Raw genomic sequence first — 25560 nt, 5'->3', positions numbered from 1 at the left:
AGAAACATCCATTGTTACCTGAGGAAATAAGCCCACTTTAATGGAAAACAAATCTAGATACACAAAATTTTCAAAATAAATGTTTTACATCCCAATGCGTTCCAAAATTTGAAACTAATTTTCAGTGCTATAATAAACAAAATAATGTATCATAAAAAATATGCTTAAAAAAAAAGTTGCTAGTCTGAGCAGTACACATATACATATATTTTTTTTTGGTCAGGAAGCTTGGATAATAAACGAACAGAATCAATGTTTAAGACATTTAAAATTTCACTGAGTTAACGGAATTGAATCTAAGCCATAGAAAATATAAGGCTTCAATCAAGATACTTACAGTCATCTAAATCTAAGAGAAATACATCTTGTTTACTTGGAGTTTTTCTATCTTGCGCAGTTTTTTCTTCTTTCTGTCAAAATAGATGAATATTTCATCTTTTATCATATCAGCAAAAGAATGGTCTTTTATACTTCTATAGTGGCAAAGTGTATTTTTGTTGTTTTAGAAGAAAAATGTGTCCATTTCCAGAACTTAGCATTCAAAGAATTCACCTATTGAGACAGAGTTGTTTGTACACAGAAGCTGAACCCAAGCTCTACATTTAAGTTATATTTCACTCCTCTCAAGCCCATGCTTTGGTCTAATACTAATAACAGTAACTGAAAGACAACTTTTGCTGACAGATCAGATGCTTCTGCTGATACCATTAGAGACAGAAATGTTTAAAAAATATATTCTGTTTCTGTATGAAAAACAGGGCAAAAACAAATCGTAAGGAAGCGGTATTATTTGCACTTTTCTAGGAGAAGGGAAACCTGTCCTATCATGTACTGGGATACTACTTAATTGCTGGAGAAAGTCAACAAAAAGTTAATTTTTTGACACAAAAAAACAATGCAATTTTAAGCTGTAAGATGAATTCTAATACAAAGATTGCCAGTATTGTCAGCATACTGTTGCAGAGTAGAGTAGTAATAGAGTAATCTCAGTGACTTGGCGTACATACAGTTTCAAAAAATTTGTTGCAATACAGCTAAATCAAAAGTTGCAGACATGACTAGTAAGAGTGAACACTGGTCGTATCTACAGAACATCTAGACAGAGATGATTCAAGACAGATTTTAATGAGTCGCAGCTCAAAATGGGCTCCAGATACTGGGGATTAGTAAACATGATTGATCTTTGGACACTGACAGAGTCTGGACACGTTACCCACTGGATGCTCATAAGACAGTTTTTCATCATGCTATTCCCAATCCACTCTTAAGCCTCCTTTGTCTGGATCAGCTGCAAAACTCTGCCTTTGGTCTGTCTCTCTGGCTCAGTCACCAGACGGCAGGCTTCATCATTCTTTCAGAGAAATTTGTCAACTGCCCTTAGACCTTAAGCCTCTGCTCATTACTCAAGCTACTGCAAGAATTTAAATGTAGTCTTTCCAGGAGTTCCACTTCCATGAGCTTTGCAGTTTACCAGTTTTGTCCTCAACAGCCTGTGACAGCCACATCCATACACATGTGCATTATTCTTTTAGCTTTTCTAATCAGTGAAATGGATCTAAACAGAACACTAAAATTCCATAAGCCCATCCTGGGCTTTCTTAAGCTTTACTTACAAGCTGTCACAGTCCTTTGAGGCACTCAGGATACAACTTCCTAAAGGAGCCTGGAGACACTCTCAAAAGCTCAGCAGCTAGGTTCATTTTCTTTGATTGTCAGCAGAATGACCCCTCTTTTTTTCCCCTTTCTTTCAGTCCCTTAGTCTCACAGTCAGTCGCAGGCTAACACTAATGCTGGGTTCATTTTTTCTAGTTTTGTGAGAATTTCCGTGGTTCCCTCTGAAGAACACACAAGAAGCCATATTAATGTTCTTACTAGGCTAAGCCATTGGTATTAATGACTACTGGGTTTACCTAGAACAAAATGACACTGCTCCTCATTTTCTTCCAATAAACCTAAGGCTCAACTGTATCTTGGGCTGCATCAGAAGTAGTATGGCAAGCAGGTTGAGAGAGGCACCGGAACAAGTTGTCCACAGAAGCAGTGGATGCCCCATCCCTGGAAGTGTACAAGACTATGCTGGATGTTTATTTGGGAGACCTCGTCTAGTGGAAGGTGTCCCTGCCCATGGCAGGGGGGTTGGAACTCGGAGATCTTTAAGGTCCCCTCCAACTCAAATTATTCTATGATTCAAACTGACAGTGTTCACTTACATGGTCATTACAGATGTTCTTTAGTTATTCTGGAAGGAGAAGACTCTTGTGGACAGAGTAGAATGGAAGTCACTTACTTTTATTTTTATTAAATCAACATACTTGAATGGTCTGTACTACTACACTATTTGAGTGTTCTATGATCACTGGTTTGTTTGACCCATGACATCCCTCTGGACCAAGGAAATATTATAAAATATATTAAAAATTGTCCTAATATGATTCCATTCCCTATGTGAATTGTCCAGAATTACTGGGGGACTCTGTTGAAGAACCGTCTCTCCTGAGTGCCACCTTGGTCACAACCACAAGAGTTCATTTTGTCTTCCAGTGAGGTTATTGACCATTTATTTGACTGCTTTTTGCTATTTTTTCTCATATGTGAAATGAAGATATACAGTATACTTTATAAATGACAGGTGCTACTTGAATTATGTGCTTACTTTCATTTCTGCACTATGATCTTGTTTGAAGTATGAGTTACTTCAAGTCTAAGAAGCCTCAGAGAAATTATTTAATGACAATTATTTTAATCAATAACAAGTCTTTTTTTAAGCTCCATGTTGTGAACATTCAGCTATGAAACACATTATCTTAAACTCTTTTACTGCACTTTATGTAACATAACTGACTTAGTTTGTGAACTATAAAATCCTGGGACACCTGAATATAAAAGAAAACACAGTTAAGCAAATAGATAAGAAAAAAAAATCCCAACTCTTTCACTTTCTACCTCCATCTATCCATAAGATTAACTTCTTTCATCAATTACAAAATAAGGTTCAAAGATTACTTTTAGCTAGTTTTAGTATTTGCTCCTCTTTCCAGTGAGGAAGGGATTTTCACATTCCCTTTTATTATGCAGCCAGTTAAAATCTATTAAAAGTGGCTTACTCATATAAGAGGATACCACAAGGATAAAAATTTTGAATGTGTTTGAGTTTTGCTAACAAAAATATTGCCCAGTAAAATAAGTTTTAAAAAAAAATTAAGAGTCAGATTCAATAAATTCTCTTACTGTTCATCTGTTTACTGAAGACAGTTAAGGTAAGACATTCTATGACGCAAAGAATACAGAAAACATTTTTTAGTTTTAGTTTTTTTTCCTGTTATTTATCATTCTAAAGTGGTTACTAAGTACAACACAAAGCTTGATATGTATTTGATAACATAAAATGTATTTATGCACTGGTTTTGAGTCTATGATGTGATTAATCTTTAGAACTGAAAAAAATATTTCACAAAACTTTTTATATTTCAAAATAAAATAAAATAAAGATGCAAGTACAGAAACATTACATTGAGGTAATGCATGGCAAGAAAAACTTACACAGCACACTTTATCAGTACACTGTACTTAAGTACAATCAGTTTACTATAAAACAAACACACAAAAACAAACAACAAAGCAAACAACAAACAACCCTATCATCTGGGAAATGTAAAATCAGAGGCAAACTAAATCAAGATAAAGCTAATATTAAAGTATACTGAAGTCTTATTTTCTACTTCAGTCAAGTGTGTCAACCTTAAATAAATACTCAGCTACTTGTGTGTGTACACACTCATACAGATACACACATGCGTATATATATTGTGCTAAAACACTGAAGAAATCTAGTTAAATTTGTCTTGTCTATTAGACATGTGATTATTTTTTCTTTTATTTTTCAAAGAAAAGAAAATTGATTGGCTTTCTAGGAATAATAAATAGCCAATGACTGCAACAAACACTATCAACAGATATTTCTATTGAATGAAAAAAGCTTTGCATTCCAAATCAAGACAATAAAAAGGTTCTGACATGTCTGGCATTCCCCTGTAACATAATTTTTCTTTTTTTTTTTTTTTTCTTTCCTTTTTTTTTCTTGAAATAAATCTACAATAGAACCCAAACAGTTTCCTACCAGGAGAGCTCACTACAGGAAAAGCAGAATACTAAACAAAGAAGTTAAGCTATATTCCATCAAACATTTCTCCATTTGCAATTCATCTTGGTAATAGAGATAGAACCTGGTAAATGCATATAGGACTTGAAGCAGGAGATTTCTCTTGCTCAATGCATAATTCATGTGCTCCGCCTGCAAAGTGTGTAAAATGAGAATTTCACACCGCAGCATGAGCCATGGAGCTGCAGAGAAAAGGCAGATGAAATCATATTTTGCTGTGTGAATTTTATTTCTTATCCTCCCAATATTTATACAAAACCATCATTGACAATCCAAATGCATTGACAGATCACCCACTGTTTCCATTGTGTTAGCACTTGAAAAGAGATCAGGCAGAAAGATAGACAATTTGTTTTTGTATATTTTTTAAATAGTGGATCAGGTTTTTAACAGCTGAGTGACTGTATTATACTTGTATAAGGAGGTCAATAGTAGCTGATTTTAAAATCCCACTGTAGAGACATCTACTTACGTATGCATCCTGAAATCTGCATTTTAGCTCTACAGTATATGCTCAGAGTACATCATGTATTTGAACACCTCAAACTACCCATATTTCAAAATGATATAAAACACTGCAGCACAAGAAAGTGACTTTTCCACTCACTGCAGCTCAGTTACGGTGAACACAACTGCTTTTTCAAAACAATTCTTCAAGAAAAAAAAAAATATTAATAATATATTCAGAAAAAAAAATCTGCTTTTGTAACCTATTTTTCTGCTTGTAAATGCATGGATGCATACACAAATTAAGCTCCCATGTGAGTGTAATCAAACCTTGTTTATTATGAAAATTCTGCTAAACATGACAATGGTAACTAACAAAACACAGAGAATGGTAGTCAGCTCTCAGAACGTTATCTGTGTAATACAGTTCAAACTAACTACTCCTCTCATCAATATGTATTCAGAAGGTATTTTTAGTTTTATCTATAAGGATATATAATCTTTTGCATCTAACGATATAAAATTTTCCCACCTATGCTGATCAAATTAAGAATGTCCCATAGCAGAATAATATAAGCAACTTTTTTTCCAACAAAATCTTTCAAGAGAAAAATATGCATTTCTGAGGGCCTGGATGAGAGTCTGCTTCCTGATGGAAGGAAGCAGAAAAGTTACAAGATTTTCATGGAATTAAAAAAAAGGTGGCTGGTTCTTGTAGAATATATTTTGATAGAAGGGCTCCACTCAAGACTTCTAAAATATTCTTTAAACATTGTTAACTATTGCTTTTCTTTCCAGCTTGGAAGGACTGTCAAGGTTATCATTAGTTAGCTCAACCTATGATCACGGGGCTCAAAATGTGTAACTCTCCAAAAATCTCTTAAGCTACTTAGAACAATAGTCACTTCTACCACAAAATACATGTTTCTCCCCTCTATTCCCTCACCTAATTATGCTTCTGAATATGACCAAACATCAGAAACACTCAAGGTATAAACTCAAGCATCCAAAATCAATTAAACTGAAGCTAACTCTATAGTCCTAAAGATTACCAGAGTACAGTGAAAGTCCTTTATGTTCAAAAGCCCCCCACTCCTAATTCATATATAACTAACGTATATATAAACTTCACAGTTTTCATATACCAGTCCATCAGCCATGTTAACAGTTCCCTAGTGAAAAAGAATTCAAGGAACATAGTTTTTTAGCTTTTGGATAGTGAACTCTATGCTATCTTATCAATTATCTCCCTGACTCCTTTTTTTTTTTTTGTTGCCATGCACATAATTTTAATATTTGCTATTTTTTTTTTTGGTGAGATTTAAAAGCTTTGCAATTTTTCAATTCTACATTTTGACTCTGATCAAGTCTTCTGTCAATGGCTTATAAACTTCTTTTGTTCCTAGCACATTTCTTTTTAGGTGCTTCTTAATCAAGTAAGGCTTTAATCAAGTATCTATTCCTGCAAGGTTCTTTTTCTTTTCTTAAGATCCAAGGGCTTGACAATTCTCCATTGACTTCAACAAAACAATCCCAAACAAGCTTCTTGGACATTCCGGTTCTCCTACATTCTTGATCGCTGTTTTTAAATACAAAATGCTTCTTTATGCTAGTAGTCCTCACATATCCTGTGAAAGAACCAGAACAGCTTAAATAATTGTAGTGAAAGAAATAATGAAGGCTGGCCCTGATTTTTTGAGAAAAATGGACAAATGCAGCAGAGAGAACACAAAATCGTTTGAATACAGTAGTATGTAGTGGCTGCTCAGAGCTAAGCAGGTCTGAGTACCTATTATATTCTGGTGGAAATATCTGTGCTACTGTGAGGAGCTGCAAACTCTTAGAATTAATTCATGCTCCACCTAGCACCAAAGAGCTCATTCTGAGAGGACTTGGCTTCTCTACTGGGAAAAAAAAAGAGAAGGAAATACACTTAAGTAATTTAAGAAACTTATAGACTTCCCTTTTAACTCTTTGATACACACTTGTCCAATAGCTTCTACAACCGCATCAAATGCAACGGAAGAAGCCTGTTTTCACTACTCAGCAGTCTATACTGGAATCCTGACTGAAATACGCCAGTTTGATTTAAAATGCTTGAGCATCACTTCATTTTCAACACTGTATACTGATATTAAAATGGAAACTTCTGAGTTACAAATATAACCTACAAATTGTTTTATTTTTTATTTATTTATTTATTTATTTATTTATTTATGTATTTATTTTTAATGAAGGACAGACAAACAGAATTCAGTTCATGGTAGCAGACTTAGGTCTACAATGTTGGCTTGAGTAAAATGAACTTCTAGCCTCTTTGTCTTCACTAAGGTAAGCAATTAAAACTCAGCTGACACAAACGGTTCTGTTGAACACTTCTGTATCTTCACACGTTTCAGCATTCAATATAAAAAAAGGTACTTGAAAGTTTGATACCTCAGAAATATAGTAAGAAACACAATATAATTTGAAGTAATGGAACCATTTATATGCCTTATTCCTATCAAAATGAGAACATTAAGTGTTGATTACTCATTAGGAATATTAATTCCTATGTATACACCCCTGGTATAGATGCATTAACTGTACTGTTCTTAATTTTAACAGGAAATTTTAAAAGAAAGCCACTGGTTCCACTAAAATGTCTTCAAACCCTTAAGAAACTCTTCATGTCAGACCCAGGTCCTGTAGTAAACAGGATTCCATTTTAATAAATTAACATCCTGAATCAGGTTGCTGTTTCTGTGAAATACCCACATACGTGTGTTTTCACCAATGAAAAAATAATTAAAAAAAATAGGTTCCCTTATTTTTTATCTATCTGGTATAAAAGTATAACAGAATTTAAACCAAAATACAGGTTTCATTGTAAAGTATTCTTACTTAAACTACCAAATAGTTGTTGGTTTGGGATGGGTCTTTTATGAAAGGTCAACAAATATTTTCAAAAATTATGTTTGTTTTTTTAGATATCCATAAACATCTAATCCCATCTCCATTCCCTCAGAAAGAAATAAACAAATTATTAGATGCATCTTTTAATATTTAATATTTAATATATATGTGAATATGTAATCTTTAACATACTTACCTTACTAGAAGTAGCACTTCTAGACTTTCCAGAATCAGAGTCACTTCTAGAGTCTGATACTGATTTGGAGTCTGAAGAACTTTCCTCTGATGAACTGGACACTGTATCAGAGGAACTGGATGTGTTTCTGGTTTTGGAGATCCCCTTTGCTTTCCTTTTAATTTCCCCTGCATTACTAGATATTAAAAAATAAATCAATGTAAAAGGCACACACAAAAACACCAAAGAAATGCACTTAGGCATCACAGCGTCACAGAATGGTTTGAGTTAGATTGAGTTAAACATCACCTAGTTCCAATCCCCATGCCATGGGCAGGGACACCTTCCAAAGCCCCATTCAATCTGGCCTTGAACACTTCCAATGACTGGGCATCCACAGCTCAGGACAACCTGTTCCTCACCATCTGAATAAAGAATTTATTCCTAATGCCTAATCTAAACCTACCCTCTCCTACCACCTACCCTGTGATATTTCAGAAAAGTGAAGACACCACTTTAGACAAAATATTTCTGACTATTCCACATGCAATTAACAGAATCATGATGGCTTTTAACATGATTTTGCAAAGTATTATTGCTTTTAAACATCAATATATTGAATTTGTTAATCTTTCCAAATGAAGCCACCTAGAAAAATGCCTATAATATCTACAAACATTTCAATACATACAGAGTTTATATAGAAGAGCTACTAACATTCACTCTGACGCTTTTGGTTATATCAAATACCTTGCAGCTATTAGACTTCAGAGACAGTATTCTTTACACAGTTCTTCTCTTAGCCATGGCAATGTTAGATTATGTTGCTCTATGCTAACAGCTACTGAATATTATTAAAATCTGCCCTGTTCACTTCTAATGACTACAATTAACAGATTACCCTTCTGTCTTGGTGAGCAGGCAGGGGGTGAAGAGAGGAGGATTACCAGACAGAAATACTGCAGGAAATTAAAACTGTTTTCTAATAGTTGTCATGGAGGAGATAAATAATATTGCATGCAGAAAGAAAACCTCTCTTCTGGGATCTGCACACTACAAACTTATACTTCCAAATCAGGTGTTTCATATACCACCTGATTCAGTTTCCTTCCCAGGACAATAAATTGGATACTGAAGTACTGGAAGGGTAACAAGGTCAATAATAATTGAACAAATCCAGACCACTCAACTATTAATAGTCCCTGCAGACCCAAATTAAGTTGTTAAACATTTTTGCTTAACTTTCAGAGTAATGTAGAAGCATAGACTATGTTGCATTACAGTTTTATATGGCAATTATGTTTAGAAGGGAAAAACACAGAGAAGGAATTGAAAAATTTAACATAACAGAAAGGAAAAATACTAGGGGCAAAGCAACACTCCCCATCAACCTTGAACTTTGCAACACTGAATTGCCTAAATCATATTTGATCAAAATTATAAGAGACGATAGTAAGATTTAAACCATCCTAATAATGCCCAACCGTGCAACCGAAGATGAAATGAAAACCCAAAATTTTAATAGTTGAAAGTAATTTTTGCTGAAAGCAGTGAACTCAAAGCTTGCAAAGCTAAAAATGAAGGAGTACACTTTACAAAAAGTGTCTAATGTAGCATATCTGATTGTTAAAATTATGGGAAAATAGGAACTCCCTAGTTTAATATGACAAACATTTAAAAGCTAAAAATACTAATCTAAAAATAAAAATTCACTCATATACTCTTCACAGTTGTCTCATGACATATAACACAAGTACTGACAAAATTGTCTACATTTCCCTCATTACCATTGAACAGAATCTTTAGTTGTACCAACAAGTAAGCTATTGTGCATTATATAAATCAAGTTGTTTTTCAAAACACGTTAAATATTTAAAACAAAATTTGAGGATTAAAGATGTTACTTTATTGTGTATCAGTCAGTTTTGATGGGTAATCATTGTTTACCTTACTGCTTAAAATTTCTGACGTTATTCTAATGAAAAGAATTTACTGGTAACTAGCTTTTTAACTTTGCAATGATGAAAAGCCTGTATTAATTTAACCTACAGATTTCATTTGTTCTGAACAGGAAAAACAATATAAATCACTTTTAAAATCATTAAATCCTGACTTAAATTAATAAAGTCATAATTAGGGCATTATGCTGTGTTTGTTATGGAAGTGGCAAGGCGAGCTGCTTTAATTACTGTCTGTAATAAAAGGAGCAGAGTGCGTACTGCGCCCCAATCAGTGCTGTCAGCCACGACTGAGCTGAGCTGCAAACTCATCAAGTGAGCTGGCAGCAGACTATAGAGTAAAGGGCGATCATGTCTGCAGAGGCCACTTGCTGACAGCAGTGGAAGAAACAGATTCATACAATCCAAGGTATTAGCCCCAATTACTCAAAATTTTAATGATACTTTAATACACGATAACGCTGTTGATAATGGTCAATCTTAAAAAGCACTAACACTTAAATATCTTATGACCGTTTCCCTTCACAGCCCTTGCCTCTAATATTTGGATCATAATCTTTTTAATATAACATTATTTAGAAAAATCAATTGTCTTAGTTACATAATGGCAAAGTGTTGAAGGACTTAATTTTAGCTCTCAGCAAAATTGCTGGAAAAGGTAATTAAGTGTTTCATACAACTGTCTGATCACTTATTCAGCCTCCCAAGGTTACATCAATTTTCAAAAAGCCACCCCAGATTTTACAAAAGTCAGAAATTAGTTCTAAATATAAGTGTAGTCTGATTAAAGAAAATATGAACACAATTCATACATAGAATATATACTGGCACATACTTAAACATCAGTTGGATGATACACCTCCAAAAAAAAACTAACTAAACACTTACCAGACAAAGCTAAGCTTTGCAACGGCAAAGTTGCTTTAGCAAAAAATTAGAACCATGCAAATGTATGCCTACCTTTCCTTAACAGCTCCAGATGCTTTCTTTGCTATACTTTCTTTGCTGTCTGATTCACTGTCACTTGATTCTTCACTGGAAGAGGAACTTTCACTGCTCTCATCACTGCTGCCTTCCTCCTTATCTTCCTTCTCACTTTCACTGCCAGACTCACTCTCTGAAATTAATAAAAAACCAAATACACTTACATTTTTTTTTTAATATCTTACACAATTAGTATTTTAGAAATCTAAGCTTTTTTTTTTTTTTTTAAATAATGTTTTAGTATTGTAAGATCAAATTGCAAGTTTCAGCATTATTTACCTAGGGTCAAAAGCAGATAAGAAAATCACTTCTCCCCAACATTTACAAAATTATCTTGGTAAAGTTCTGCTTTTTTGTGTGTACAGTATGGTACTTCATCAAGCTGTAACTCCCAATAATAAATCAATTACATGTGGGTTCTTCAAAATTATATAACCTTGTCAGGGCTTGGAGATGACCTCAAATTCTCTAATGTATATATTCACTTAACTGGCAGATTACCTTTTAAACCAATTGCTTAACTAGATGATCTATCCTTGGATATTGATAGTGATGATAGAGTCACTGATTTAAACAAATTATTCATCTTCTAATTAATCATGTAGTTACAAAATATTCAAGTATCTGAAATTAATATATTATTTTCTTGCTTACAAGAACATTAAGTGATACCCAGTCCTAAGGTACATTTCTTCTGCATATTTCTTCAGCTTAGGAATGAGAGTGAAGAAGTAGCAACTTCAGATTTGAAAGACCATGTGGGCCATTCAACAAGATGCTGCTAATTCTTTAAGTCTCTAATGCCAAATATTTTATGTGTCTAACCTCTGGACCTGGAAGAATTCTTTGTCTTTTTCTTAAGTTTAGAAATGGCCAAAGAGACTCATGTTAATATAGTTTAAATGTAGTGAAGAACATCTATTGAAACGGCAGTCTTGGAGAATTGTCTATCTCATATTACACAAGACTGGCCAAGAAAACCTTAGCTCATTTGATACAAAGCTGTCAGTTACATTCTCCACCACCATCACTTGAATTGTAATAAATAGAAACTAGCATATTGAAATTCAGAGTAAAACTGTAACACAATTTACAAAATAAAACTACATGAAATACTACAGTTATACAAGTTTGGCCATTTATCAACACAGTAACACATGCTGTCAAAATAGTAATTCATAAAAAACAAATTTCCCCAAACATTCAAGACTTACGGTTCTCATCAACCAAGGCTATGGGCATTTTTCCCATAAAATGTTCCAGGTATTTAGTTCTAACTAGAACTGCAAATTCTCATTTCTCTTACAAGTTTCAAAGTGAGATGAAAATAGCATGCCAGCCTTTTTTTTTTTTAACAGGGAAACAAAGCAAAGTCTAACTCTTTTAATGAACACACAAGCCATATCTATACAATTAGTTGTTACTACACTGGCATAGTGAATTTTAACTTTTTTCCTTTGATTCCCGAGTGTTACATTGTTATATACACCTCTGTTTTTTTTTTGTTTGTTTGTTTGTTTGTTTGTTTTCTCTCTAATTCATTCTAATTAGTTGCCAGTTCTGCAGATAAAAGTTACTCAGGAACCAGAGATGAAAGTCAGTTTCCAACTACCTACCTGTTGCACTGGTACTGGCAGACTCATCTTCCTCCTCTTCTGATTCAGAGTAGAACTTTTCAGTAGGTTTCTCTTTCTTTGTCTTTCCTAGAATTGCAGTCCATTCCTTTGCCTGTAAATACATTTCAACCTAGGTTTACTTTTCCAACCAGAGATACAAAAATATACACACCATGACAAAGAAAAACACCTGAAGCAGTAGCATTAGGTGGTTTCTAAATATATCCTCTACGCAAGTCAAGAGAAAATATTTAGCTTCTCTTATTTTACACAATTAGGAGCACTGAAAGTTTTGTACATACCTACAAAAGGTGAGCTATGTCTGTTACACAGGCCAGAAAAAGATTTACTAAGGCAGATTAAAAACATCAGTAACCATAAATAAATTTCTATGCCAGAAGAACCTGAAATCTGAGAATTTTATCTTTGGATCCAGCTCAATTTAGCCTACTGCTCGAATGAAGGGTAAACACCACCTTTATCATCCTGAGTTTAAGAAGAAAACAGGTGTGGACCCAGTGGGCAGCAACAGTAGCCAGATGGCAATTGTATGTCACAGAATGGTTGAGGTTGGAATGGACCTCTGGAGATCATCTGGTCCAACTCCTCTGCCAAGCAAGTTGACCTGAAACACACTGCACATGGTTGCATCCAGGCAGGTTTTAAGTATCTCCAGAGAAGACTCTGCAACTACTCTAGGCAAACTATTCCAGTGCTTTGTCACCCTCAGAGTTTTCTCATATTCAGCCAGAACTTTCTGTGTTTCAGTTTATGCCTGTTGCCTCTTGTCCTGTTGCTGGGCACCACAGAAAAGTCTGGCCCCATCCTCTTGACACCCTCCCTTTGTGTATTTATACACACTGATGAGATCCCCACTCAGTCTTTCCTTCTCTAAGCTAAAAAGGCCCATCTCTTTCATCTTCTCTTCATACAACCATGCTCCAGATCCTTAATCATCTTAGTTGCCCTCTGCTGGACTTGCTGTAGTATCTCCATGTCCCTCTCATACTGGTGAGCACAGAAATAAAAGTAATTCTTATCAACAAGAGCACACCAGAACAAAGCACTACTTCAGCCAGACTTCTTTCTTTTCATATATCCATATAATACTGAGAAGCAGAAGAAAAACTCTCGGTAGGAAAAAAACAAATAGACAACCATATCAAGAGTGATACAAGTCTGTCTCACTAACAGCTGTGATCTAGAATAAGACTAACTTGTAAGAGCTCTAACAATGAGTTGCAATGGTGTACAGTTCTAGAGACACAGTGGCCTCCTCTTAAGCACTGAAAGCTGCCAAAGCTTTGTAATGCTCCACCCAGCAACTGGTATTTTAAAAACTTAATACTCTTCTCAATTTGAATGACAATTTAACAATGGATTGCAGCTTAACAACTCAACTTGAAGTATTAGCCATCATGCAGCAGGCAGGCTATGACTTCGTTGCCATCACAGAAACGTGGTGGGACCACTCTCATGACTGGAGTGCTGCAATGTCTGGCTATAAGCTCTTCAGAAGAGACAGGCAGTACAGAAAGGGTGGTGGTGTGGCTCTCTATATCAGAGAGAGTTTTGATGTTGTGAAACTTGAGGCTGGGAATGACAAGGTTGAGTCCCTATGGGTTAGGATCAGCGGGAAGGCCAACAAGGCAAGCATCCTGGTGGGGTCTGTTACAGACCACCGAACCAGGATGAGGAGACGGATGAGGAGTTCTACAGGCAACTGACAGAAGTTGCAAAATCGTCAGTGCTTGTTCTTGTGGGGAACTTCAACTTCCCTGACATATCCTGGAAGCACGACACAGCCCAGAGGAAACAGTCTAGGAGGTTTCTGGAGAGTGCGGAAGATAGCTTCCTGATGCAGCTGGTTAGTGAGTCTACCCGGGGAGGTGCCCCGCTAGACCTCCTCTTCACAAACAGAGAAGGACTGGTGGAAGATGTGGTGGTCAAGAGCTGTCTTGGGCAGAGTGACCAAGAAATGGTGGAGTTCTCTATTCTTGGCGAAGTCAGGAGGGGGATCAGTAAAACTGCAGTTTTGGACTTCCATAGGGCTGACTTTGAGCTGCTCAGGACACTGGTCGGTAGAGTCCCTTGGGAGGTGGTTCTGAAGGGCAGAGGAGTCCAGGAAGGCTGGGCGCTCTTCAAGAGGGAAATCTTAATGGCGCAGGAACGGTCTGTCCCCACGTGCCCAAAGACGAGCTGGCGGGGAAGAAGACCAGCCTGGCTCAACAGAGAATTGTGGCTTGAGCTTAGGAGAAAAAATGGGTTTATAATCTTTGGAAAAGAGGGCAGGCCACTCAGGACGGCTATAAGGATGTTGTGAGGATGTGCAGGGACAAAATTAGAAAGGCCAAAGCTCATCTGGAGCTCAAACTGGCTACTGCCATTAAAGATAACAAAAAATATTTTCATAAATACATCAACACAAAAAGGAGGACTAAGGAGAATCTCCATCCTTTACTGGATGCGGGGGGAAACTTAGTTACAAGAGATGAGGAAAAGGCTGAAGTGCTTAATGCCTTCTTTGACTCAGTCTTTAGGGGCAAAACCAGTTGTTCTCTGGATACCCAGTACCCTGAGCTGGTGGAAGGCCAAGTGCTGGGTCCTGCACATGGGGCACAATAACCCCAAGCTGAGCTACAGGCTGGGAGAGGAGTGGTTGGAAAGCTGCCTGGCAGAGAACAACCTGGGAGTATTGGTTGATAGTTGGCTGAATATGAGCCAGCAGTGTGCTCAGGTGGCCAAGAAGGCCAACGGCATCCTGGCTTGTATCAGGAACAGTGTGACCAGCAGGGCTAGGGAGGTGATCGTCCCCCTGTACTCAGCTCTGGTGAGGCCGCACCTCGAGTACTGTGTTCAGTTTTGGGCCCCTCACTACAAGAAGGACATCGAGGTGCTCGAGCGAGTCCAGAGAAGGGCAACGAAACTGGTGCGGGGTCTGGAGAACAAGTCCTACGAGGAGCGGCTGAGGGAGCTGGGCTTGTTCAGCCTGGAGAAGAGGAGGCTCAGGGGCGACCTTATCGCTCTCTATAGGTACCTTAAAGGAGGCTGTAGCGAGGTGGGGGTTGGTCTGTTCTCTCATGTGCCTGGCAACAGGACGAGAGGGAATGGGCTGAAGTTGCGCCAAGGGAGGTTTAGGTTGGATCTTAGGAAGAACTTCTTTACTGAAAGGGTTGTGAGGCATTGGATTGGCCTGCCCAGGGAAGTGGTGGAGTCACCATCCCTGGAGGTCTTCAAAAGACGTTTAGATGTAGAGCTCAGTGATATGGTTTAGTGGAGGACTGTTTAGTGTTAGATCAGAGGTTGGACTTGGTTATCTTGGAGGTCTCTTCCAACCTAGATGATTCTGTGATTAGAGGAACCACAAAATTAATGACAATGAGGCACTCTCCAAAGAAAATATTTTCAGAGAGCCTAGGGTAAAGGATTTTCATGTTTATTTTGAGGTTTAAATGGACAGAAGGAGATGTTTTCTGTTATGTTGTAGATGGATGTTACTCTATTTTATCAATTTCCTGCAATGCTTTTTGTTTTTTATGGACAAAGGTGCCTCCATACATTCCTTCATGCCAACCTTATCATTTATAATAACACTCCTTGAGATGATTGCTGTGAGACACTCCTCATAAAAGCTTTCAGAAGTTTGTACACAAATATCTCTTTTCCTGAAATGTATATAAGAAGGTAAAGTAGCAATACTGAAGTACTAAAGAGAAATGTTTGTTCTACCACATCGCTGTTTACTGGCCTCTACAAGTCATACCCATTATTTAGCACTTCCTCCACTCATTCTATTTCTAACATCTTATATGCAAACTAATTCATGTGCAATTTAGTGTGGAATTTGGCTCAGGACAAGGGCCATGTGCTTCTCTGGTAAGACCTGTTACAAGACCTGTATCTCTGAGAGCATCACCAGTTCTGTATATTACAGTACATTTCAATTCCTTTTATTGTACAATAGCTTTCACTGACATTTATTAGTACTCTGATACCCAATGCATAAATCACAGCTCCAGAACCAGAACATGACTCTGCCTGCTAGTTTACAAGCTAGTAATGAAATGCTGTAGTAGATGACTAGTCCTGTAAAGTCAACAAATCAGTAGTGCACTAACAGATGACATTTTCTTTTTATAAACTTTCCTAATTCTATTCAGATCATCTGAAATGTAAACCCTGGTCTCTTCCAAACTTTACACTTTGAAACATACATAATCTCTTCCCCTGCTGCTCCCAGTATACTACTGATTTTTTTTCTTTTAAGACTTGCATTTGTACACTAATAAGCCGCCACTCACCTACTACTTTGGTATTCCAATAACAGTTATTAACCACAATTACCATACTGTGGCAGAGTGAATACAAGAAGTGTGAAATAAAAAAATGAGATAGAGGGGAAGAAAGTTAATTTAGTCTACAAGTGAAGTGGAAGTGGCCTACAGTTGACCCAGTTCTCTCATTGAAAACAAACAGCGAGTATGTTGCAGATCTTAAAATTTTGCATTTCCAAGCTAAAACAAGCCACATGGATGATCACATGTATCAAAAGTTTTCAGTACAGCACAAACATGTTTAAGTACTTATATTTTAAGATAATGTTCTGTATTGGCGCATGTGTTTAGCAAAGTTACTTTCAATGATGCCAACATACCGACTCAGCCACTTCAACGTTTCGCACGGCAGGGTCAGGTGCCACATCTGGCCAGTCAGACAGCTCCAGGTAGCCAGTAGCTCGGCTGTTCAGCGTGTGAGACAAGGTGCCAAGCTGGAAATGATCTCGATCTATTAAAAAAACGGGGGGAGGGGAAAATATACAAACAACATGAGCTCTACCACAAAGAGCAATCTTAATCAGGCTAAAGGTAATTGCCATTATATTACCTCAAATGTCATGGAATAAATATAAACTAGGAAGCTCTTCATAGGTCAAAAAACTGATTTCAGTCCATAGATTACAATAATCTCCCCCATAATGGTCAATAAAAAAGCTAATCAGTCAGTGTGTTTAGAGGTGTTGCTCTGAAATGTAGCTTCTCTAAAAATTACTTTACTGTGAATATTAAGAATGACAGCACAGTTAAACAATCCATATACATGTCTTGGCACAAACACATCCAGAATCTTAATAGTTTTTCTTCAAAATGGAGCTCTTTTTACAGCTTTAAACATAAGTATGAAAATTAAAATTGCAAATTATCACAATAACAGAGTACTTTTAATTCAGATAACCTAATAACCTTTTTATTTGAGAAGACAATGATTCTTTCTTCTAAATAGATGGAAAATGCACTGGGAAAATTATCACTTTGGGGAAAAACAATAAAAATCTAATCTACTGAGATTCATTTTTTTTTCAGATTCATAATACATTTACAATACAATAATAACCTTCTATTAAAGTCTAGATAAAAACTAAAGATATTTTTCTAAATCAAAGAATATTTTCCCTCAAAAGACATACTTTCTGTTATTAAACCAAATTTAAAATTAACATGAGCAGAAACTGATCAGTTTGTCAGGGTTTATCAGGTAAATGCAATGTGTATGCAACATGTAAACTTTGCTTGCTGAAAAGCAAGTAAACAGAGCGAGTGTTCTTGCATATTAATCATTTGTGTTTTCTAAGTGACGCAATTTGTGAGCATATTTGAAATAGAATAGGCTGTCACATTCCTTTACACAATGAACATTTACCAAATGATTTTGGCAGTTATACCTTTAAAAGGAGACTCAAGCAATGGGGCAGGTTTCTGTGCCAGAAATATTTTTTTGGCATATTTGCTTAAAGCTCCACTCTTCTCATTCGGAACAATAAGCTGCCTAATAAATCTTGTACGGTCTCTGATGTCGTAGCTTTGATCATACTTGCCGAGATTTAATACGTACTGGGTAAGCAATTTTGTCTGTGGAAAAAAACAGGACAAGAACAGAATACAAGTTATTTATGATTATTGATAACTCTGGATAAACATATTTAAAGAGGTAATAAAAATGAATGGTTATGTCAAACAAATGTTGTTCCACAGGGAATATGCATTTCTAAAGCTGCAAATGGAATTCTGAAGCCAAAGCACATGTCCTCTTCTGTATTGGGGAGGTGAATGCTGAGTACTGAGAAGCAGCCATGTGCTAGATTATTAAACTGCTGAAGTGGAAAGAAAGGCATCATTAAAAAAATAATCATATATGGCAAACCCGCTGAAGGGTCTACGTGAGGATAATGAATGTGGAAATACAACTAAAAACATGGCACTCAAAACTTAATCGGAAAAATATGCAGGACATCAAAACATCAGAGGGTATTAGGGGGCTGGCAAACTGCTTCTGCTGAGGTGTGTTTTATGAAGAGATACTGTCCCTGGCATAAGCAGTGTCTGCACTCTGACTGCACTCAGTTACTTTATCCTGAATTATGACCCATTAAAGCAGACACATGAATCACTGAACTGGATTACTGCAAATTATTTGCAGTGCATTTAGCTGTTACTTTTTCATAAAAGCAAGCTGCTGATGCCCTCTAAAAACCAGGATAAAAGACTTCTTCCATTTTTTTCTTGAAGCTTAAAGCCTCCAGTAATATCGGTCATTTATTTATTTATGTAAGAGAGCAACTTATATTATCACAGCTTTTTACAGCATAATAGGATTTCCTAATTTGATGTCTGATAATATTAACATGTATTAAATAATTTTAATAATCCAGTTAAATTTTTAAAACTGAAAAAAAAAGACAACTTTCCCCATTCTTTAGAAATACTGTAGTGCAAACAGAGCAATAATACCAAACAGACTTGTATCCATTAGCTACATTCAAAAGAAGTACACTACTTTGTTCATAGTGAAGCAAATAGTAAAAAGAGCAAAAATAATTTACCATTATAAGGTAGTTAATTTTTAGTATAACAACTCAGACTGGATGAACAACACAGGGTTAAAACATTGTCAATGAGGATTTTATTTCTTTATACAAAGAAACAGGCTTGTACATATATTTTGTTTATCATGCTATTGTTACAACAGTTACAGTTTCAATTATGTGAGGGGAGAAAAATGGAAAAAAACCACATTCAATATTGTGACATACAATATGCTGGGAAAAGTTCAGCTTTGAGGATGCAAGTTACAGTTTTTCTATATCTGTACAAAGACTTTTTCCAGCATATTAATTCTTATAAGTGACGCACACAGTAAACAAAAATTGGTTTTTATTTTAATCATAAAAAATACAATATATGGAAACATACCAAAGCATACCAAAGATTTGAATTAATTAGTCGTAGTACATTAGAATAATAAAAAAAAGAAAGCATAATTAACAAAAATTCAGGGCAACATTTTTTTTTCCTTTATGAAATCCAAGAACAGTGCTGTGAAAAGACATTTTCTTTTCCATTTAGCACTGGAAAAAGGGAAAGGTTTTCTATATGCATTTTACATCTTTCTGGCAGCTATTTCAATATCATGGTATAACATTTTAGACAACTATATTGGACAGAATATATGTAATCTGCACTTAAGCATGATTTATGTTGTTTAATCAATATGGAATTGGAAGGGAGTGGCCTCAGGTAGCCTAGATTGAACTATATGAGGGCCTCTGTCATCACGTTGCCTCTGTAAAACAAGCCTACTTCCTGTCATAGGAGAAAGCTCAGCAGAACAGATTACAAAAAAACAAAAGTGTTTGTCAGTGAATTGCTAGAGGGCCAGGAAAAGTTGAGGACCTTGCTATCATGGTGGACACCTTTTTGATGAGTACTAATGAACTAGAAAAAGAGTTCATCCTGAGAGACCACATTTTCTTTAATTGGACCATCTTCTCCGTGATCCTTTCCTTCTTCTTCTCCCCTAAAAGACCTCTTCCATATTGTCCAATACAAATAAAGATACAATATATATGGAAGAATGCTTCATATCTGCAAGAAGTCTCCTTGCAGATATCATGAATAGTTTTCATGAAAATAACTTGAAAACACTATTTTTTTTCTTGTCTTATGGCAATTCAACCAAACAAGTCAGAGAAGCTTTTCTACATGGAGGTAGCTAATAGAAAAAATCAATTTTAATTAAAATCTGAAAATAAATTAATGAATACTCATCAGTTTTACCAACAAAGGAACATCCGTAAAAAGCTGAAAATTATTTGAGCACGCAAGTTAATTTGGTGAAATATGACAGAATTTGCACACCATGTCTGCTTCACAGTACAATAAGACAAACCATTCCGATATATAAAAATAATACATTTATTACTATATGCCAACATCACTTATCTAGACACGCTCATTATTTACGCATAATAACTCGTTTTTACCCCCACTGTTACTTTAGCATCTATTGCTATTGTTTGTGCATTTTGGTATGGCCAATGTGAAAGCTATGCAGCAGGTTATCCTTCAGCAATGTTTCTAGAACTTTCCAGATACAAGAGTTTTAGATAAGAATTTAGTGCATGCCCTATATTACCAGCCATTACATTTTCGGCGGATCTCTGCTTGATGAATATTTTAATACAAATATCACCAATGGCTGAGTCTCTACAGTGGCAGAGAAGCAGCAATTCATTCACTCTTCAGTATCTCTAGCTTGCAGTAACTTGATACTTTAGACATGTATAACAAGGATATTGTGCTAAACTACATTCAAAAAATTGTTTACACATGACAACTACCTGGGATCTTTTTCTAGCATGACTCCTACTGTGTTACACAATAAAAACACATCAAAATCTGTATTCCTCCTGTAACATGCAACAAACAGCTCAGACAGCTAGGTGCCATGGTTTCTGCATAACTGCTTCCCTCACATGACTTCCACTTCGACAGTTACATAGCTTATTCACAAGGATTCACATGTCCCTAAGTGATGAAAAAAGGAAGTAAGTTTACTAAACAACACAGACAACCAGAAGAAAGCCTGTTCTTGTTATATATTTATCCAGATAGTTCTGAACTTGAAGTTTTTTAACTATACATAGCCTTTGCAAATCCAAGAGATGATCTTGGGATTTAAAGAATATTACTGGAAATTCTTATGAAAACCACCGAATTTTAAAAGTATTCTTTGAACATGTTGCATTAACTATTTGAATACATGACTAAGTAAATTAACAGCAAATCAAATATGATATTCTATGGATAGTGAAAAAAATAAAGTCATATTCACTCCAGAATTCTTTGCTTTTCTCCTAACAAGACATAACAGATAAATTTTATCTGTCCTACCCTCAACTGGGGAAAGAAGTCTGTTTGTTTGTAAGTCTCTCTCTGCTGTCCTGACACTACTTTTTCAATGAAGACACATTTTATCTTTGAGACTTTGGACGAAACAGATAAAGGATTCAGAAGTATGTGTAGGGTACACCAGGAGAAAACAGGGAGATGGATAGTAAGGGACAGACTGACAACTGAGCAACCACGTGCACAACCTTTGGCTTGAAACTTGAAAATTATGTGAATATTAGTGACTGGACTTTTTAGGAACTGCAGTCACTCCAGAAAGAAATGTTTCAATTTTGAGTGAGTAGAGAAGATTCTTATTCTTGGGAATGATGTAGCTATACAAAGAGTGCTGTGAGCTCTTAAAGGAAGAAATATGTATTCTAATTTGGAAGGAGCTCTGAGTCAAGCCAGATCATCAACCTACTCTTTTCAAATTCTGTATATGAATATCTTGATGACTTGAGAAGGAAACTCGTTACTCCACAACCTAAAACTAAAAGAGGAAAACACCCTTCCATGATACTCATCATTTACTAGAAATCTCAGGAGACAGTTTCTTCTGCTTTATCACCACTATTGTATTTCAAACCAAGATTATGTGAAACTGGACAAGGAGTATCACAAAATCACCATCTAACTATAGGCTGTGGATTTTTGGCTATCTAGAAAAATAAGTAAATCTTACATAATGTGCCAATAGAAAACAATTAAGATAATCAAACCAATCTTACCTTAGCTCTGTCAGCAGTTTCATTAAGACGAGCACTGACAGAAAGAAGTCACCTTTTGTTACTCACCCATTTTAGACTACCTAATGCTAAGCATTAGCACAGGACAAGCATTTGTTCTTATCTGAATGGAAGGTTAGACAGTTCGTCTCCCATATGCCCTACAGAATAAAGTCTCAGATGGATCAAGTCTGCAGTTGGATAAAGCTATCAAGGAAAGAGAAGACACCACAGTTGCAGAGATGTGAGATCCTATGCTGTTAAAGCTACTGGAAAACAAAGAGGTCTAGCAGTCCAAGAAAAGCATATGTATCTCAGACAACCTATTCCTTATATATTTGGAAAACATTTTTACAACCTTTTATAGTAATAATTGGAATTACAGTGAAAAATTAGTGTCAAGATGCTATATTCCATAGCTAGGAAGTGACAAAGTTCACAGTACTGTCATTGAGATGAATGAGTCAGCTGGCACCTCTTACAGCTATGGAGATCTAAGTTCATCCTTCTGTATTATCTGTCATTTTAAGATTATTACTAGAGATGATCAAAACCCACTCTCTTCACAAGGAATAGTGAAATAATAAGAAATACAGAGAAAAGAGAAAGCAGTTACTGTATTTAAGATGAGCACTGATGGAAAGACATTGAGGCCTGTTGCTAGCCTGTTTAGATACCCTGAACAAAAAAGAGGCAGCTTTTCATTCAAATTGACAGCAGTCCCCTGAAAATTCTGCTGTTTGATCCAGAAAACAGCAAAACACAGCTGAAAAAATCTCCAGTCTGATATTACTTATACAATTTATACACTACTATACTATCTATTTACCTGAACTAAAAAACAAAATAAAATAAAAATCTACAAACCTCAAAAAGAAGAGGGGCAAAAAAAAAAAAAAGAGTGATCTCATCAATATATTCATATTTACAATACAGAACATACTCAAGGACTCCTGTCTTAGATTTGGGCCGCTAGACTTCTGAAAACCTGATGTTCAGTTTTTCTTCATAGAATACCGTAGACTAGTTTTAGTTATTTATATAAAAGAAGTTACCACTGGTCTATATAGACTGCACAAAAACCACTGTGACTTTAAATATATACTCTTGTGTATTTAAGCCTTACCTGCTTTGAGTTTGTTAAATAGAGTTTTGCTCCCAAACTTAAGATCTGCAACTTTACAAGGTCATCTTCATTAGTGAAGCTCTTGGCTGTCTTTCTCAAAACATCAGGTGCGATCTTTGGAACCCGTTCACAGTACTCCCCAATGAGCCACAATATGCTGGCTCTTGCTACTGGAACCTGAGAAAACATAACACACTCTAAGTTAACATATTCACAAAGAATATGTGTTTACTTGCACAGTGGTCAGTAGGAAGTTAAACAAAATACTACTTAAACACAATTGCTGTGAAAGAAATACAGACCCAAATTAAATCCTGTTCAGCACACCCATTACGGTAGATTGAGTGTACATACACATGAAAGATGTTTATCTTCCCATATCATTCCAAAAAAACACACATTACAAGTTGAGAAGGCAAAAAGAGCAGGAATGCAAACAGAAATACAGAAGTGATATCTTCATGTTCACAGTACAAGGCAGTAGCCAGAAGAAAATCCAAGTGTTTGATGTTCAGTTGGGCATGTTTGCCATGAGATTACGTTGAACACCACGCTGAAACAACAGTGCTTTTTGTGACTATATTCATACATGTAGTTTCCAACTACACAGTTTCCAACAACACAGCTTTCTCAACTCCTGCCCATCAACTTTAAAAGCATAGGAATTTAAGACCATTATTATCTTTTCTTCATTGTTGTTTAAAATTTTATGACACTAAGTTCCCTATTTTTGCAAATGTGCAAGGCACATTGAATTCTGTAGACCAGAGTTCAAAATCAGTTTTCTCCTTTTTGGAATAGGATCTAACTCCTTAAGTGAAAATATTCTGATAAGAAACTTCGTATAGGTCTTATTTTTTTTGGAGCTACTTGACTGCATTTCTCTGAAATAACTGGAAGGAGCAGTTGTTGGATGAACTCCCAGTGCAGATGGTGCTGACTTAAAAAGCACAGTAGTGTCACAGATGGAGGGAAAGCAGAATGGAACAACACAGAATGAAGCTGAAGATCACACTTCATGCAAAGTTAAGCTATAAGCAGTCAAGAGTTACATGTAGTAATATACACACGATTTTCAAATGTGGGTTATCCTGTATTACCTGGTGATCAAATAAAAAATTGCATTTGTACTATATATCGCCTGACAACATTATTTTCCTTCCTGGAGTGGAATGGAAAAAGCATGTGATGAGAAAATTCATTTAGGGATAAACATGTCTTTGAACACCATAGTTTGCAGATGCAATGCCAGTTCTACATAGATTCTTGTTCATCACATGTTGAAAAAACGTTAACTGTTCTATCCTGTAAAATGACTGACTGTAGTTCAGAAAAAAAAAAAATAATTAGGGGAAAGCTTCCAACTGTAATTGCAATTTCAGCTAACTTTTTTTAGCATTTTTTTCTAAGTAAAAACATGCACTAACATCTTCAATTACTGCCTACACCATATACAGATCTTTTTAAATAAGGTTACGTTCAAATCACTGCGAGCTCTGTGTTAGGTGAATTTCTCGAGCTTATCTTCCCCCATGAATCTCATCACTGAGATTCTCATAACACTAGTTCTTACTATCTTATATTTATGTTTTAGTTACTTTTTCAGCATTTGTCCATAATTTATATTGCATGTATATATGTCTGAACTACAATGGGAAACAACTGCTGAGAATCCTACTCTTTAAGCATTGCATTTAATTAAGCATTTAAGCATGGCAGTACTACTTTTTCAGTTACAGTCATAAAAGACAATAAATGCAAGTCAATTTGCAACCTTGCAAACTACAACCAAGGTTCAGGATAGTATTTTCCACACTATGGTCCACAGTCCCTAATAAATGTCTCACTAAACCATATTGAAGTACTGATTATATCCACAAGAAATTGTAATGATTAACCATGTTGTACTGCTCCAGAAACCTCGGAAACTTCTTTGAATAACATCAGCCTCAAAGTACCTGACTTTATATTGCACATTGCTGCAAAATACAGAGATAACAAAAATATAAACAAAGGATTGCTTCTACTGAAAGAAAAATCAACCATATCATGGAAAGTGGTAACAGAAGAGTCCAACAACAACAACAAATCCCTCTGAAAAGGAGGAAGAGACATTTGAGGAAGAGACTTCATAATTGGCAAAATATTGTATTGAGAGTGCTATAACACAGTGATGTAAGATACGTAAATATAAATAAATATTGAATGAGATGAAGATAAAACTTTTTTGTGAATTGATAAAAAATTT

At 35.8% G+C, this 25560-nt stretch overlaps 1 protein-coding gene across 2 annotated transcripts in view; it reads right to left on the bottom strand.

The window, feature by feature from the left end:
- The window catches only part of AP3B1 (adaptor related protein complex 3 subunit beta 1), a 157320-nt gene that overhangs the window by 55787 nt on the left and 75973 nt on the right, over nt 1-25560 (bottom strand). For both annotated transcript variants that reach the window (XM_082783672.1, XM_082783673.1), the window contains exons 15-21: nt 23313-23489; nt 17954-18140; nt 16889-17019; nt 12235-12346; nt 10595-10751; nt 7698-7872; nt 338-410 (exon numbers count right to left, since the gene is read on the bottom strand). In XM_082783672.1, coding sequence (XP_082639798.1) covers nt 338-410; nt 7698-7872; nt 10595-10751; nt 12235-12346; nt 16889-17019; nt 17954-18140; nt 23313-23489 — 1012 coding nt within the window. The remainder of the gene's footprint in view (nt 1-337; nt 411-7697; nt 7873-10594; nt 10752-12234; nt 12347-16888; nt 17020-17953; nt 18141-23312; nt 23490-25560) is intronic.

This window comes from Aythya marila (genome assembly GCF_965140915.1).
Source record: "Aythya marila genome assembly, chromosome: Z".
NCBI classification, from domain to species: domain Eukaryota; kingdom Metazoa; phylum Chordata; class Aves; order Anseriformes; family Anatidae; genus Aythya; species Aythya marila.
The sequence above is the reverse complement of the archived record's forward strand: the minus strand, read 5'-3'. Positions and strand labels throughout refer to the sequence as shown.